We start from the raw sequence: 15,280 nt of genomic DNA, 5'->3' as shown, positions 1-15,280 counted from the left end.
TGTGCAAATATATTTTTGGTGCAATTACTCAAATTTACTGTTGAAATAAACTTATTTGCTGTGTTTCTAATAAATATAAATATAAGTGACTACTGACTAGAAAAGTTAAAAATATTTTGGACTAGTTTTTGGTAAAATGCAGATTTGGGTAGAATGGGATTTCCTCAATTTTGCTGAAAGAACTTAGTCCAAATGAAGAAACAATTTTGAAAAGGCAGAATATTTCATTTTTACATTTCAGAATTAATATTTTAATTTAAAAAATATTTCAGAATTTACTTCTGCTTTGGTTTCAGAAACACACTAAATATTCTAATATGAAATAAAACATTTTGGTTTTGAATGAAAAAAAAACTTTTTTTGGTCCATTTCAATATTTTTTCTTGAACTTTTCCATTAGTCAAGTATTCTACAACATATCTGTCAAACAAAACTGTTGATTTTTTTTATTTCTTGGAATTTCTATTAGGTTGAGCCATCAGCTAATGAGAGTGCTGTCTGAAACACAAACAATTAAATCCTGCTTCTGGCCACTCTGAAATTTCCAGTGATGAGATACAATGTTCTGCATGCATGCACTTAGTTCCCTCTCAGAAGAACAAATCTGTATCTTCTTGGCAACTGCCAGATGAAAGGGATGAAATTCTGATTGCACTTGTCTTCTAAGAGGTCATATATCCCAGGTGTGAGAGAAGAAAGAATATGTAAAAGTGTTTGATGTAAATTGCATAACAGGATGCCAATTTGGGGGTATGTAGCACCTGTGACAGGCACATCAGACACCTATTTTTCAGTTCCTGCATATATTCTGGACAGAGTCATATCACAAAAATGATACTATCTGCCCTGTGATGTCTAAAACACAACTTGATGAAAGCTCTATTAAATTGAGATTTATCTCTCTAAAAGTACAGGACTAACAGCTCCTCCTGGAGGCTAATCTTCAGCCACACATTTCACAAAATAAAGAGGTAAAATATGAAGTTTATCATACAATTAATTATCAAAGCCAGAGGGGTAAATCCTAAGAGTGGTCCACTTAACCAAAAAGCCTGCAGTTGGGTATGAAGCCCTTGAGCACCCTACTACAGTCTGGACAGGCAAAGTAAGTCTGAAAAACAACTTAAAAGAATTGAAATACTAGGCTTGATATTATTCAACATTTTTTTGTTTGTTTTCAGGAAGGATTTAAAAAAATGCCAATACCTGTTCACAGTTCTATATAAAGCTTAACTGACTCTGGACTTGCTTGAAAGCTGTCGGACTTGGCAACATTTCTTTGCACTAACTTCTTAAAAACAAGAATGATTTTTTTACTATCCCAGTTTCACACTATTTAACATTTGGGTGATAAAATGCCAAAAGCAAGGCAAAACTGCAGTAAAACTGCAGGCTTCTTCCCTAAGACTTGTTATAATGTCTCTATAGGAAAATGTACATAATTCATACATTTCTCACAGCCCAGTACAGTGTCTCGCTATAATGAAACAAGCTAACAACAAATGAGGCATCTCAAAAATTTCTTACAGGAAGGGGCATTCAGAACTGACTGTACTGGAACCATAAGGTGTTCCTGTCACTCTGCACTACATCCCTACTTTAAGCAGATGTATATATATATACAGTAAATAGTACATAGTACATATTATATTTAATAACATATTATATATTACTAAATTAAACAGTGTTAGGTAATGTGCCCAGAAACTGGATCTTGATCACCCTAGTGCTGATGTGTTAGAACAGCCTTTGGCATGCCTTGGTGTGTGCCAGCTCTCCAAAAGGATTCCCAGACACAGGTCAAGAGATAGCAAGGGTCCATTCCCAGAAAACAGTCTGGATGTAGCTGCCCTGTCCTGAAGGACAAGAGAATTAGTCCATCCCATGCCAGGAGGCCACTGTGGCAGAGGATAGGTTTAATTTACTATAGCAAGCAGATTTCAGAAGTGCAATCCCTAGGCACTAGTGGAAGGTATATGCCAGACCCTCCAGAAGGATGGTGCACACATATCTGACAGAGCATGTGCTGGGGGAGCCATGCTGCGATTGCTGATGAGGTGCTCATCCGTCCCTGGGCTGGACACGATTTAGGCAGCTTACAGCACCCATATCATAACTGAGTGATGAACGGTACCCCACCACTGCTGTATTAGGCCGTTCCCTCACATAAGCAAAGCATTACTTCAGGCTGCTTTACTTCTGTCAAATCCAACTTAACTGCTCTTTAACATTTTGTTGTTGTTGCAAAGTGTTGACAACAAGGATAAAATAACAGTATATGTTAACTGAGGTTAACTCTGATTAACTATCACTTTAAAATAGTCATCATCCGCTGTCAGTGTTGGCTTCATTTTCCATCAAAACAACAGATAAAACAGTCAATAGGAATTCATTTAAGAATTACACAGGATTCAGGATCTAAAGAGTGATTTATGATTGACCACAAGGTGGCGTAAAAATAAACCAGAAATTATAGAAACGTGTATTCTGAATAAAAGAAAGGCCCCAGTCTGTGCTTGATCACTCAAAGCATCAGAAATTTAGGGGTGTAAAAACTGCAGTCGTCTCCCTAAAATGAAGAAGCAGAATGGCATATACCCGATTAACTTTCCAAATGGAGATATATCTGTGCTCATCTCAATCCTCACCCCATAGCCTTGCTCTCTCATAAGGAACAGCAAAATACATCTCTTGATGAGATTTTCCTGTTTGTGAGGGCCTCCAAGGTAGACAAAACAGAATATGATCCTAAAGGTCTCTAGAACAGACAGGAGATTCACAAAAGGGTTGTTTCTTCAGCCCAAAAAGTTCAATGTCTCAAAGCAACTATTTGGCAGAAGTTAGTGATGGAGTGAGAATTAATTTTCTCAGGGAGAAAAAAAGAAAGACATTACTGACCGAATGACTGGCCACACTCTTACAACATCTTTGGTTTTATGAAGAGAAACAAGGTACTTGCAGTTATTATAAACATACAGGCAACAATTCCCCGGTCCAGGCACTTTCTGCTATTTAAGAGGTCCTAACAACTCTACCCATTTTCCAGAAGTCACTGCTTTGAAAGCATTTTACAATTCCTTGCTATAAACTCTAACCTGACTTTCCAGGAGATAAATCAAACCAGCTTAGACAGCCTAGTACTCAGTGGACTGCCTTCAAATCTGGTATCGGAAGTGTACGGGGTTAGTGTGTAAGAGCTACACAGCACATTTGTTTAACACACACTTTGAGGAAAGCTGGATAGGACAGCGAGTCACATAAGGTCCTGACTCTCTTTTTGTGCCAAGTAATACTCAGACTGAGGATTATCCTGGAAACTATCTACTTCCCTGTATGCTACAACCCCTAGATTTCCTAAATTGCACTGGAAAGTGCATTGAGTGAAGACCAGTTAGAAATGATATTTGACATACCCAGGAGGCAAGGTGTGGTCTCTCCAACAGTTATTCTTGCATCATGATGGAGAACGTGTTTTCCAACCTTTACAAAGGTCAAATAAAATATGCATAGAGTACATTTAGATAGCATGAAGTGTGAGTGCAGAGCTGTATCTGTCCCAAAGTACTAATACTTTTTGTGAAAATTAAATTGCCCTGAATCCACATGAGGTTCTGAAGTGCTAATGTTTGCGCAGGGAATATTCCCCAGGCAGATACATCTGTTTAAAATGCATATATTCATCCATCTGCCTAGTGTAGATTTAAACACAGGAGTTAAGAGTGAAATAACATTTTTGCCTGAATTGGAACACAATTCAGTGCATGTCAAGAACAGGGAGCAGAATGTAGTAAATTACACAGTTAAAATTGCCTCCTTTGAATTCAAATGACAAAATTTTCAGTGTTATGGCTATATGACATCAAAATGTGGAAATACTCTACAGGATTACCATCTCATGTACTGAATCTCCAGTCAGACTGAATCTGGCTGATTCTTTTTGGTTGGTTGGGTTTTGTTTTTACTGAAGAGGGGACCTCTGTTACGAGGTGGCCACTTCCTCAGGCTCCCAACTATTGCAGCTTATAGGGGACAGCGACTGACAGGTCAGAAGATCACAGACCATTTCATTTGGGGGCTGTTGTTTGCATTTCAGCAAGGAAAGAAGAGCAGAAGTACACCATGCCTGCTGCCTATATGGTCACTGGTACTGCATACCTGCGAAACCCTGGGAGCTGCAGTTTATCACCTGATCAACCCTATACAGCTCAAAGGCTCTGCCAGAGGACTGCCCTTGCCGCAATGCCTCTACTCTGCCCTGCTTCCACCTACAGCGAGAGAAAGGGCAGGCCTCACTCTCTATCTCTCCAGATTAAATCATCTCAAGCCTTTTGTGCCTAATCAAAATAAATAACGCTGTACTGACTGCACAGTGTTAGTTGTTAAATGAGAATAGTTAGAAGAGAAGGTTCGTTCAATTTTTAAGCTTTTTTTTTAAAGCAGTGCTGGTGGTGCTGAGGAGCTGAGCGCCTGATCAGAGGGCTCGCTCTGCCTACTAGCAGCAAGTATTACACTGCACTCTGCTGGCTCTGCTGCACATTTTTGCTGATGCAACCACAAACCTTTTCTGCTGCAATTACAAGCACTCCTTAAGCGATGACTTCATGAAGCAGGAGAGGGCCCTAATAAAAGACAAAATACTGCCAAACTTTGAGCTTTGTATAGGTGAGACTGTGCAGCCACATCACACTGACTGAGCTCTGGAAAATCAAACTGCCTTCCCTGCTCCTTCTACCATCCAGCCCCCATCAGCGCACCTCCCTGCTCGCTGAGGGTGGGGGGCAGGAACCAACGCCCCCAGCCAGGAGCATACTGCTGTCCCCTCTATGCCCCAGCCAACATATCAGGAAATGTAATGTAGCCATTCACAGTTGCATAAAGCTAAGTGATTCATTTAAGGAGGCATCACAGGAAACAAAAACAAAAAAAAAAAACCCCAAACCTGTTGCTAAACAAATAGCAGCAACTAAGAAATTCAAAATGTTATGATTTTTAATTACTAAAATATACACTAAGGCAGAAAGTATTTTGCAGCTATGGTATAAAACAACAGGGCATCCTAATCTTGACTACCTCCAATATAGAAACCTTTTCTTGTATTATGTGCCTGTCCATAGTTAAATTGGGCTGGATAAAGAAATACATTTTAAACAAACCCTCACATTCTCAGATATGTATCAATCACTTCAACAACCGGTAGCTTTCCCTCAGAGGATTCCTCACAGTCTCCTCTGAATCACCTATCGGAAGTGAGATGAAAGATGAGGTGAACCACTACCCCAGTGCAGGATGGCAATATTTCTTCTCCTACAATTATGAGATGAGATGTGCAAAAAATATAATGAAACTCCAAACCCCTTTTCTTTACTGCTCAAGGGAGACCTTGAGCTCAAGCTACCAATTGAAGAATCCTAAAGGGAGCAAGAAAGCGGCACTATATGATAATGATAGCACTGAAAGCATGAAGAAAATGTGGTAAATTGAGTGCAGAGCATCATAAAAATATGAGACAGAGAAATGAAAATTATCTGGTTACTGTATAGGCTTATGGGCCCTGGAAGACAGCAAACAGGGGGGGATGAAATTGTGTCCAGTTACTACTTTAAGATGACAAGGTGACATTCTGGTTTTAGTGCCTCAAGAATTTTTCCACTGGGATCAAGGAATACTCATAGGAATAAATATCACACTTGCATCAGAAGAAAAAGTTCACTCCCCAAGCTTCACTGAAGCGCTAGATTGGTAGCCAAGACATTCCAAGGCCGTTCTGAGCGCCTGCGGATCAGATGACATGCAGCTCAGCACTTTGGTATGAACAGCTGAGAAGAGCACAGAAGTGGATAGATAGAAAATCCCAACGGTTCTACTTCCTGGAAAAAAAATAGTACTCCAAATATATGTGCACAAAGATATGTATGGAATATCCAGAGTTAATCGATGCATGTTTGTATAAAAACATTAATAATATATATATTTTAACCACTACCTATACATTCATTGTTTTCAATACAAGAAACACCTAATGCAAGTTTGATAATAAAGAAATAAATTTAAGGTTAGAAATTTTAATTTAATAAACTGTATAAATCTATGGTAAATAAATCATAACTCTGGGTCTACAGTCCCCCAGTATCCTTTTAAGTGGAGAAGGGAAACATGTGGGAGAGCAGCCAGGCATCTTTACATGGCAAAAAGATCATACTGGCAGACAGAATGAAAGAGAAACGGAGCAACAGCCTCTGAAGATGGTTGCTTGGTTGAACGTAAGGGAGTCTGCATGAATACATACAGGTCTGGGACTAGTAAACAGTGGGTGATGATGGGTAGGTGTGGGAACCTGAGTGGGTGCCAACAAATGACTCTGTGGTATGTCTGAATAAATATGGCTGGGTCTGAACACTCCCAAAGCTGATTGTGGATGGTGTATACATGACAGATAACTGGCACAGGAAAGAGAAAAAAAGCACCAAGGGGAGGTAAGCCATTAGTACCCTTCAGCCTGATGGTTACAGATGCTCAGAAAGCAGCATGGACACTGATTCTCTTTTCTTCAAAAAGCCGTTTACTCCCAAAATGTCACAAAAGGAACGCATGTACTGCATATCCAGCATCTGGACTCACCAAGCAGCTGCTCATGGACACTAACGAAGGGAAGTAAACACAGTCACAGTCACTCACTGGCAGGAAGTCACCAAAGTTTCATCCCCTGACTGTCACGCACACACACCCAGACAAAGGAGAGCATTTTCCATTTTCCCTGCTGCAAGGGAGAGGATTTCAGGAGGACAACCTGTTTTTTATCTTTTAACCTCCTGCTCTCATCTCCAAAAGTAATGTTGGTGGGAAGAATCAGCTGTGCTGAGACATCTCATGGATACAGAGAGCAGTCAGCAAGTTACCCATAGCCTGGGGGTAGAAGACTATGAGCATCTTAGAAGTACTCGTAAGTACTGCTACTCCTTGAGAAGCATCCCTTAAAAAGCAACAACATAATGGTCCTTGCTGACAGCTTCTGTACAGGGTTATGTTTCTCCCATCCTGAGCTATGGAAAGGTGGAGAGTTGGGCTGGTCCCTATTGAAGGATGACAAAGGCAAGTAGTCCTTCCCAAAAGCAGAAGGAATGATGCATTTATTTTCTGTACTAGTGCCACAAGGCTGTGCTCAGGGCTGCTTCCACTGCTGACAGACAGAGAAAGGGTAGAAGATGAAACATTTGGCTAGCTAAGTGTTAGCCACAAATATTCCAGCTGTTTCAACACAGCTGATGCTCATGTGCTAGAGAAATTAAAAGGGGGGTTTTGTGTCTCTGTTCTAGATATTAATTTTCTTTTTAAATACCACAGTCATGTCCTCATTTTTCTTTGGGTTTTTATATTTTTTAAAAAAGCTTGTACCAAGTCACACGTAACATGCAATATTTCAATTGTTTAGGACAGCATGGGATTAGTTTGGGGAAGCTGTTCTACCCAGGCATTTTCTATACCACAAGGTTAACATCATTCTGAAAAATAAAATTATTGAAATTAGAACCTTTTAAAAAAAAAAATTACACTTCCTTACTTTTTGGAGAACAAAAAATGGAGATCAAAAAGTAAACAGAACCTAACATATAATAAAACAAATACTGATGACTGGGTATCATCATATGATTGACCTTGCCCTGACCAGCTAACTTTTTGCTAACTTGGAGAGCTTCATCATGGCAAGAACATAAAATCCACAGACAATTTTCCACTTTGAATGCTGAGAAGATATAATTCTAATAATACCATTCTTTTAGCTACTTACCTCTTCTATCTTCTTGTAGATTGCTGTGGTTAAATAATAGAAATATCTAATTTTTCATTTCATTTTCATGATCTAATATTCAGCTACTGAATGAACCTTCTCTAGCCTAAATGTGAGTACCAACAGAGAATTGTGCTGAATTTAAGAACTCTCTTGCAGCCTTTGTGTGCATTTTTAATTGTATTTGATATAAAATACTTTGTGTAGAGTATAAAAAACTGTTGTATTCCCCAGAATAATCTACCTGTGTATATGCAACACATGTACTCCATATTTGCTTTCAATTCTGTACTTTGCTGGATCACTTGCAGGGGTAATCAATTCCTCATTTTTGTACCTGACAATCAAGAAAAAATGGACTCATTAATATGTTACTATTCACTGCATTAATTTAGTGGATTTTTACATCCAAATATCATTTACTATCAGCTGAGCTCTCTCTATAAATGTTCTCTACCTCTATAGAGTATTTTCCAGTATGGATAGATACACGTTGGGCCATGAAGGCAAAGGGGGACCATCATTGCAGTAAGAAAGTGGAAAGAGACTATGTGCACCCAAACCAGAAGAGCAGGCAGTGAAGTAGAGAGAAGATGGCATGTGACTTGAACTTTCTGGTCCACTAGCCCTGACACAAGATGAGAAGCAAACTTTGTCTTGGATCACAGTAAAGCACTTCAGCACAAACAAGGGAAGCAGCAACAGGATTGTGCCTCAAGTTAGATCTTCACAGCGCAGCCTGGGGCTCTCACATATACAGGACAGCACTTGTCTGGAGAGCAGGGCAGCTTCAAGGATGTTACGCTAATGTCCACCTCAACAGAGGCTGACACAAAGTGGACACGGATACAACCCATGACAACAATGGTGCTGTGCAAGTTTACCCAGACCTAGCAAGTAGCCTGTGAGCTCTGTCTATTTTGCCATTTGCTACTTCATCATCAGGGAACTCAATGGCCAGAAAGACCAGAATGCCTTCCACAGTCTGCGTTCTGAAATACTCTAGTTTGCTTCTCACACTGCACAAAGCCATTCAGCAAGCTGTCCTCCCACTCCTTCCACTGCAGTATCAACTGCTACGATCCAGCACATCTATGAGGATTATAAAGGGGGTTTAACATAGACATTATGTATGTGACACTTATCTGTGTCATAACTGAAGCCATAACTTCCAAATGAAAAAAGCTTAACAACATTTTTAGAGGACTAGGAAAGGACAGTCTCTTACCATTGTACAACAGGGGTGGGAAATCCTTGTACAGTGAAGCAAAGGCTCACAGACATCTTTTCCCAGACAGTGTGAGACCTCAGGCGCACTAGAATTTCAGGAGCTCGACCTATACTTTCCTCAACAGCATGTCTTTCCAGAGCCATATTTTCTTCTACCTGTTAAACACAGGAAAAGAAAAGAAGCATCTAGCACCAGACTCAAATGGGGTAGAAGAACTAATCTTAAAGCCACAAAATTAAAAGATGCTAAATCACTGTTGGTATTTGAAACACTGGCCTAAATTTCAGTATATCTTATAATTCTGCTTGGATAAGAACAAAAAGGTTCATCACTGTACCATCCTTTGTATAGCAAGTCTATCCAGATGTTCTCTAGCACGGTGCCTGGCTGTGTGAATCTCTTTTTCCAAAGCAGACAACTCAGTGGCAAACTTGATCCTTTTCTCGTCACTTGCATGAGACTTTTGTTCATGAGTCCTGTAGAACAAGAAAAAATATCAGGTAAGGGTAACCAATACGAAGCTTTAAGATTGTCACTTACACACATTAGGCAACTGAGGGCTCTGAAACCATATCAGGAAGATGTAAAATCTAGTTTAGGAATTTTTCTTGGAGTCTATCTGCCTATCCTAATGAGCATGTGAAATGAATAAGAATTTTCCTTAATTTTCTTTCCCCCTGTATATGTGGTGCCGTAGCTTCAGGTCTTGAAAGCTGGAGGGGTCACATTGACGTTGTACCCCACAGTCTTAGTCCTCTGGTAATCGAGATCAAGAACCTGCCTGGCTTCCCTCTGGCCCCTAATTTTCCTTCCCATGGACACAAGAAGGCATATTCTGTGCCTGTTCACACCCTGATAAGAATTGGGCCTTGCTTACGGTGTGCCCTTGGCTCTAGCACCTGGGAAGCTCTGCTGGCTCCATGTGCTGTAACAGCTGACCTCACCTGAAAGGTGCAGACCAAGGAGTTCACAGGGATTTGATGAACCGCTGCATGCAAAAAAGCTGTCATTGGACAAGGGTGAGTGGGAAGCATTATAGAAACTACCAGGAAAAGACAATGTTTTGAGAAATTTGTGGGTTGTTCCCTGAAAATCTAATTCCATAAATTTTTCAGAATTCCTAAAAAAAAAATCAGCTCATAAATGTTTTTAGGAGGAGTTAGCTCAAGCTCCTGCATTCATGCTGATTCAGCAGGCAGCCTATGCTACTCTTTGCCTTGCCAACAGGACAAAAGAAGGGAGCTGAATATCAGAAATTTCTAACATGGCTGTCATTATAGAATATGGCAAGACTTTTAAATCATAAGCCAACATGCCATGAAACAAATGAGAAGACCTGCATGAAATTCAGTGAACAGTAGATCAAGACATTATTTGTCTGGTATTTTAAAAATATTTCTTTGTACCATTTCAATGTAATTTAAATACCAGCCTTGTTCTGCCATGTATTTTTTAATATTTATAAAAGTTAAGACAGTTTTTAAAAAAATAAATTAAGAGTATACAAATTAGTTTGATTTTCCTAGAACATTCTGTTTCTAGGATATGTATTTGAAAACAATCAAAGTACCAGAACCATACAGATGCATATGATTTTCACAACACATTTTCTACAAACAAGGCAGAATTCGTTCTTGTAGTGTAAATTCTCTATGTCTTCGGTGCAGTCACTGTAGAGCACAGCAGAGCAGAAACAGTCAAATTCACTAACAGGAATATTGCTGTCAGCACATTTACTATAGGACTTCATATCACGACTGTAACTGAGACATGACAGTAAGCCCTCTTGATATTAAGGAAAGAACTCAAAATGTTTAAATTGATCCAAATCAGAAATTCAGGAATAGTCGAGTAGATCTCCTCAAAAATGAGTTTTGGATCCCAGGTAGATTCTAAATTATTTTGGTTTTAAAGCTGTTTTCAAGGGTCAGAGTGGGGATTAAGGGAACAACTCTGGGTTGAAATATGAGATTGAAAGTGACACTCAGTCATTTAGTATTCCAGCCAAAATAGATTAGTGAAGAACAGTGACAGAGAAGCCTCCAGTCTTGTCAACTCTGAAAAGAGCCCTGGCAAAAGAGCAATACTAAATGGGATCAGAGCCACTACACAGGTCAGATGGGACCAACAGAGCTTTACCTTTTCCTAGATTCTTGTATTGCTTCATGAGCCAAGGTGCGTGCCCTTCTGGCACAGAGTCTACATGTCGTTTTTCCCAAGCCAGGTGATTCATAGTAAGCAGCCCGTCTGGAAGCAGCCCTTCAAATATAAAAGGCATTGCTATAACACAGCAATTCTGGTAAAACATGAATTCACAAAAGTCAAAGAAATTACTTTAAATGAGCTGAATACCATGACTGAGCACTGTTCAGTGAGAAACCTACTTTGCATTCCTCACTAACTGCACTATGGTTCTGATTCTCACTTGTCCTTCAAGGGCTTAATGCCCATTATCTGTCATTGGGGATCATTAGGCATTTTATTTCATTCAGTTCTATTAAATCTATACTTACCTCAGTCTCCAATCATTCAAGTGCTATGATAGCAGTTCAGTGGACCATGAGGGTACCAGCCTGTCTAACACACAAATCACACAGAATCCCTATAACATTGTCTATTTCTAAACATTCCTGCCTTTCTATACTTCACATAACCTTCTGCATAAACTCTTCTCCTTCATAAGGGAATCTGGACAAGCTAGGCAGCTAGCTAGGCTAGCTAGGCATCTTAATTACTGAGGAGAGAGGACAGTGATTCTTAAGCAAACAAGATTCAAAGCTCCAGGCTTTGAGACACAAAGAACATGTATCTTGTGGCTAAAATTCTGAGATTTCACATGAGAGGACTTAAACCTTTATTTAATTTTAAAAAAGGAAATTGAATGACAAAAACTATAATTAGGAATAGCCAACTTCAGGAGAAGGAATATCCTCATGTCATATGGAATGATGAGTAAAAAACTGTTTCTATGATTTACAATAAATTTCACAGCAATTTCTCTTAAGTCAGAGTTTCAGTTGGAGCCTAAAAGGAAGAATTTCCAACTTGGCAATAGTAAATAGGACAGATCCTGAGCTGAAGGTCTGTGTAGGTGAGTTGCAACGTAGCTAGAAAGTCTAGCTATGCTGGTGGGAGACTATAGACAAAGAGCATCCCAATGGAAGGAAGTGGAAAACTACCATTCTGAATAAATCACAATTTTAGGTGGTGGAGGGGGAAGCTAAATATTTTGATTCTAAGACCTGATTACCCAAAATAGAAACCTCTCTATGCTCCGTATGTGAAATAATACAGCACTTACTTTCTTGCTGCATATTCCTCAAGTACGTATCTTGTCTGAATGTTGCGATAGGACTGATCAAAGTGCTTGTGCCTCCTCTGGTAAAATGGCACCACTACTGACGACATACTTCAGTTCGTTACAATCAGTAAACCCTGCAGAGAGTGAAATCACATCTAGCCATATATTTCAGACATCTAGGTTTGATATTTTTACATATATACACATACGTGTGTACATGTACAAATGTATAAAATCCCATCAATTTATGACAAATAGAGCCATCAATGGTATACATGGGCACCTCAGGATGTATATTATCAGCCACGCAGTGAGCCATGGAATCATAGGTGATAGAGGTAGAAGAGAATTTGTCGGATCATTTTCCCCTTCTTTGTAGATGTCATTTAACACCTCCATAGAAATTTCCAGGGATGGAAATTTGACAGCTTTTTGGGCATTTTTAGGTGTTTCAGCTCTCCACTCTTCAAACCTTTTACTTTGTCCCCTGTTGCAATTTATGTTCACTGTTTCTTGTCCAACTCACCATGACAACAAAAAATAGACCATGTTCACCCACTTTTGCAGCAGCCTGTTGAAGATTTTGTTCACATCTCCTTTCAGCTCTCTTCTTTAAACTAAACAAAGCTGGCTCATCCAATCTTTTCTCATGGGTTATTTTTTTAGACCTCCAATCATTCTGGTTGCCCTCCTGTGGACTTTCTCCAAAGCATGGCATACTTTGATCAGTATTTGGATAGAAGGTTCTCAGGAACATACAGGGAGCTCCCAGAAGCAGTGTGGGTGGGAAAAGCATGTTTACCACTGAGTTGGAGTTAAGCAAATTCCCAACCATGACAATAAAATAACTCTGAGGTGCCCACATCCCTTTAGGTTCATTAGAAATATGATGACAACTTCTTGCAAAAGTGGGGAATGTTACCAGCTGTGTCGTGAGTACGTGCCAGCTTGTGTAACTACCATCTGCTGAGTAAGTCCCATTTACAGCCTCAGTTGGATGTGGGGCTCTCTATTCCTGGGCCACTTGGCCTAAATGGCTGTGAGGGATTCCAGGGGGCAACTGAACAGCCAACGCGAGCCCCAAGAGATTACTGCACTTCAGTGACAAGGGAAGCAATTTCCCAATACAAAGTCTATAAAGCAGCTTGGGCCAAATCCTGAAGTTTTTAGTCAGGCAAATTCCTGCAATAACATCTAATTTCCTTCTGAAAGGTAAGGGGAACACCCTCGTTGTTATACTTCCATGTGGGGCGCAGCCTGTCAGCTGCATTCCAGAAGCTGGGGCACAGGCAGAGGCATGGCCTGGGACCCACCTCAGGGCTACCCATGGGAAGTGAAGCAACACTAGCTCATCCAGGGGCCATGTTAAGAGGGCGTCAAGGTCCTGGGGCAACAATGGACCTGACTGGACCTGCCCAGCCTCCTCGAGGGCTCTCCCCACCCTGCCCATGGCCTAGGACCCCATTTCAACCCCCGGAGCCATCAGCCCTGCCCCAGCAACACTGCAGCAGGGCTGGTCTCCAGCTCCTCACAGCGTGGCCCTGCCTGGCCATGGGCCCTGCCAAGAATCACAGAATCACAGAATTACAGAATTGTATAGGTTGGAAAAGACCTTTAAGATCATCAAGTCCAACTGTAAACGTAACACTACCAAGACCACCACTATACCATGTCCCTAAGTACCTCATCCAAACGTCTTTTAAATACTTCCAGGGATGGCAACTCAACCACTTCACTGGGTAGCCTGTTACAATGCTTGATAACCCTTTCAGTGAAGTAAAATTTCCTAATATCCAGTCTAAACCTCCCCTGGCGCAACTTGAGGCCATTTCCTCTCGTCCTATAACTTGTTACTTGGGAGAAGAGACTGACACCCACCTCGCTACAACCTCCTTTCAGGTAGTTGTAGAGAGCGATAAGGTCTCCCCTGAGCCTCCTTTTCTCCAGGCTAAACAACCCCACTTCCCTCAGCCCCTCCTCATCAGACTTCTGCTCTAGACCCCTCACCAGCTTCTCTGCCCTTCTCTGGACACGCTCCAGCACCTCAATGTCTCTCTTGTAGTGAGGGGCCCAAAACTGAACACGGTATTCGAGATGCCACCTCATCAGTGCCGAATACAGGGGGACAATCACTTCCCCAGTCCTGCTGGCCACACTATTTCTGATACAAGCCAGGATGCCCAAGAAGAACTTGCCCGTGATGGAAATCCTCAGACCCACACCAAAAGTCTGCATTTTTCACAATAAGTCCCATAAGTAGGCAGCCTCATGACGCATATAAAATGAAAGCTCAAAGGGATTTGAATAGAAATCTTATAAACTCATTTAGATACAACATAAGCTCCTCTTACTTAATTTCAAAGGCACTGGCACTGGCCAGTTTTAGGCCGTGTTCTGTTTCCTATCAAATACCTGGAGATATGTGCTTTGGGGACAAAAATGAACAATACTCACATTAAAATTCAATTAATAACTGTTTCAGGAAAAAAGTGGTTTCTGGTAAAATGAGATCTAGTTCAAAATTGAAGAAATTCAGTCACTACTTCATTGTCAACTTTCAAATTCCATGTAATTTTTTTGGTCTCATTAATCATTTTACTGTGTGAAAAGTACAGGCAATCAATGTACTTTAATAAAATATTGCTGAAAATAAGTTTCTAAATGTTTATTACTTATTCTGAAACCAATAATGTTTTCTGTCACATAATGGAATTTTTATTAGTACCTCATGTTTTGAAAAATCATTTTGCAAAATCCCCATTTGAGAATGGGAAGCAATGATAAAATTGTTGAAAAATTATAGATATTACCAAGACTTTTGCATTAATTTTTAAAGTGTTACTTGTTTAAGTTTTTCTAATTATATTACTAGCCATATTGTATATGCAGAAGAAATAATTTTCTACATTTCATTGCAGCAATTTATTCTTGAAAAATGAGAGCTAGATTTCTTATACAATGT

General features: G+C 40.1%; 1 protein-coding gene across 1 annotated transcript in view; it reads right to left on the bottom strand.

The window, feature by feature from the left end:
• Positions 1-12,425, bottom strand: part of MYOM2 (myomesin 2) — a 73,286-nt gene extending 60,861 nt beyond the window's left edge. Inside the window, exons 1-5 of the mRNA XM_072855763.1 lie at positions 12,319-12,425; positions 11,157-11,276; positions 9,355-9,493; positions 9,015-9,172; positions 8,031-8,123 (exon numbers count right to left, since the gene is read on the bottom strand). Of these exons, the coding sequence (XP_072711864.1) occupies positions 8,031-8,123; positions 9,015-9,172; positions 9,355-9,493; positions 11,157-11,276; positions 12,319-12,425 (617 nt within the window). The remainder of the gene's footprint in view (positions 1-8,030; positions 8,124-9,014; positions 9,173-9,354; positions 9,494-11,156; positions 11,277-12,318) is intronic.
• Between the last annotated feature and the right edge of the window lie 2,855 nt (positions 12,426-15,280).

The sequence above is a fragment of the Ciconia boyciana genome, chromosome 3, assembly GCF_034638445.1.
Source record: "Ciconia boyciana chromosome 3, ASM3463844v1, whole genome shotgun sequence".
In the NCBI taxonomy this organism is placed as follows: Eukaryota; Metazoa; Chordata; class Aves; order Ciconiiformes; family Ciconiidae; genus Ciconia; species Ciconia boyciana.
Note: the sequence above shows the minus strand (reverse complement) of the source record. Positions and strands in the feature narration are given on the sequence as shown.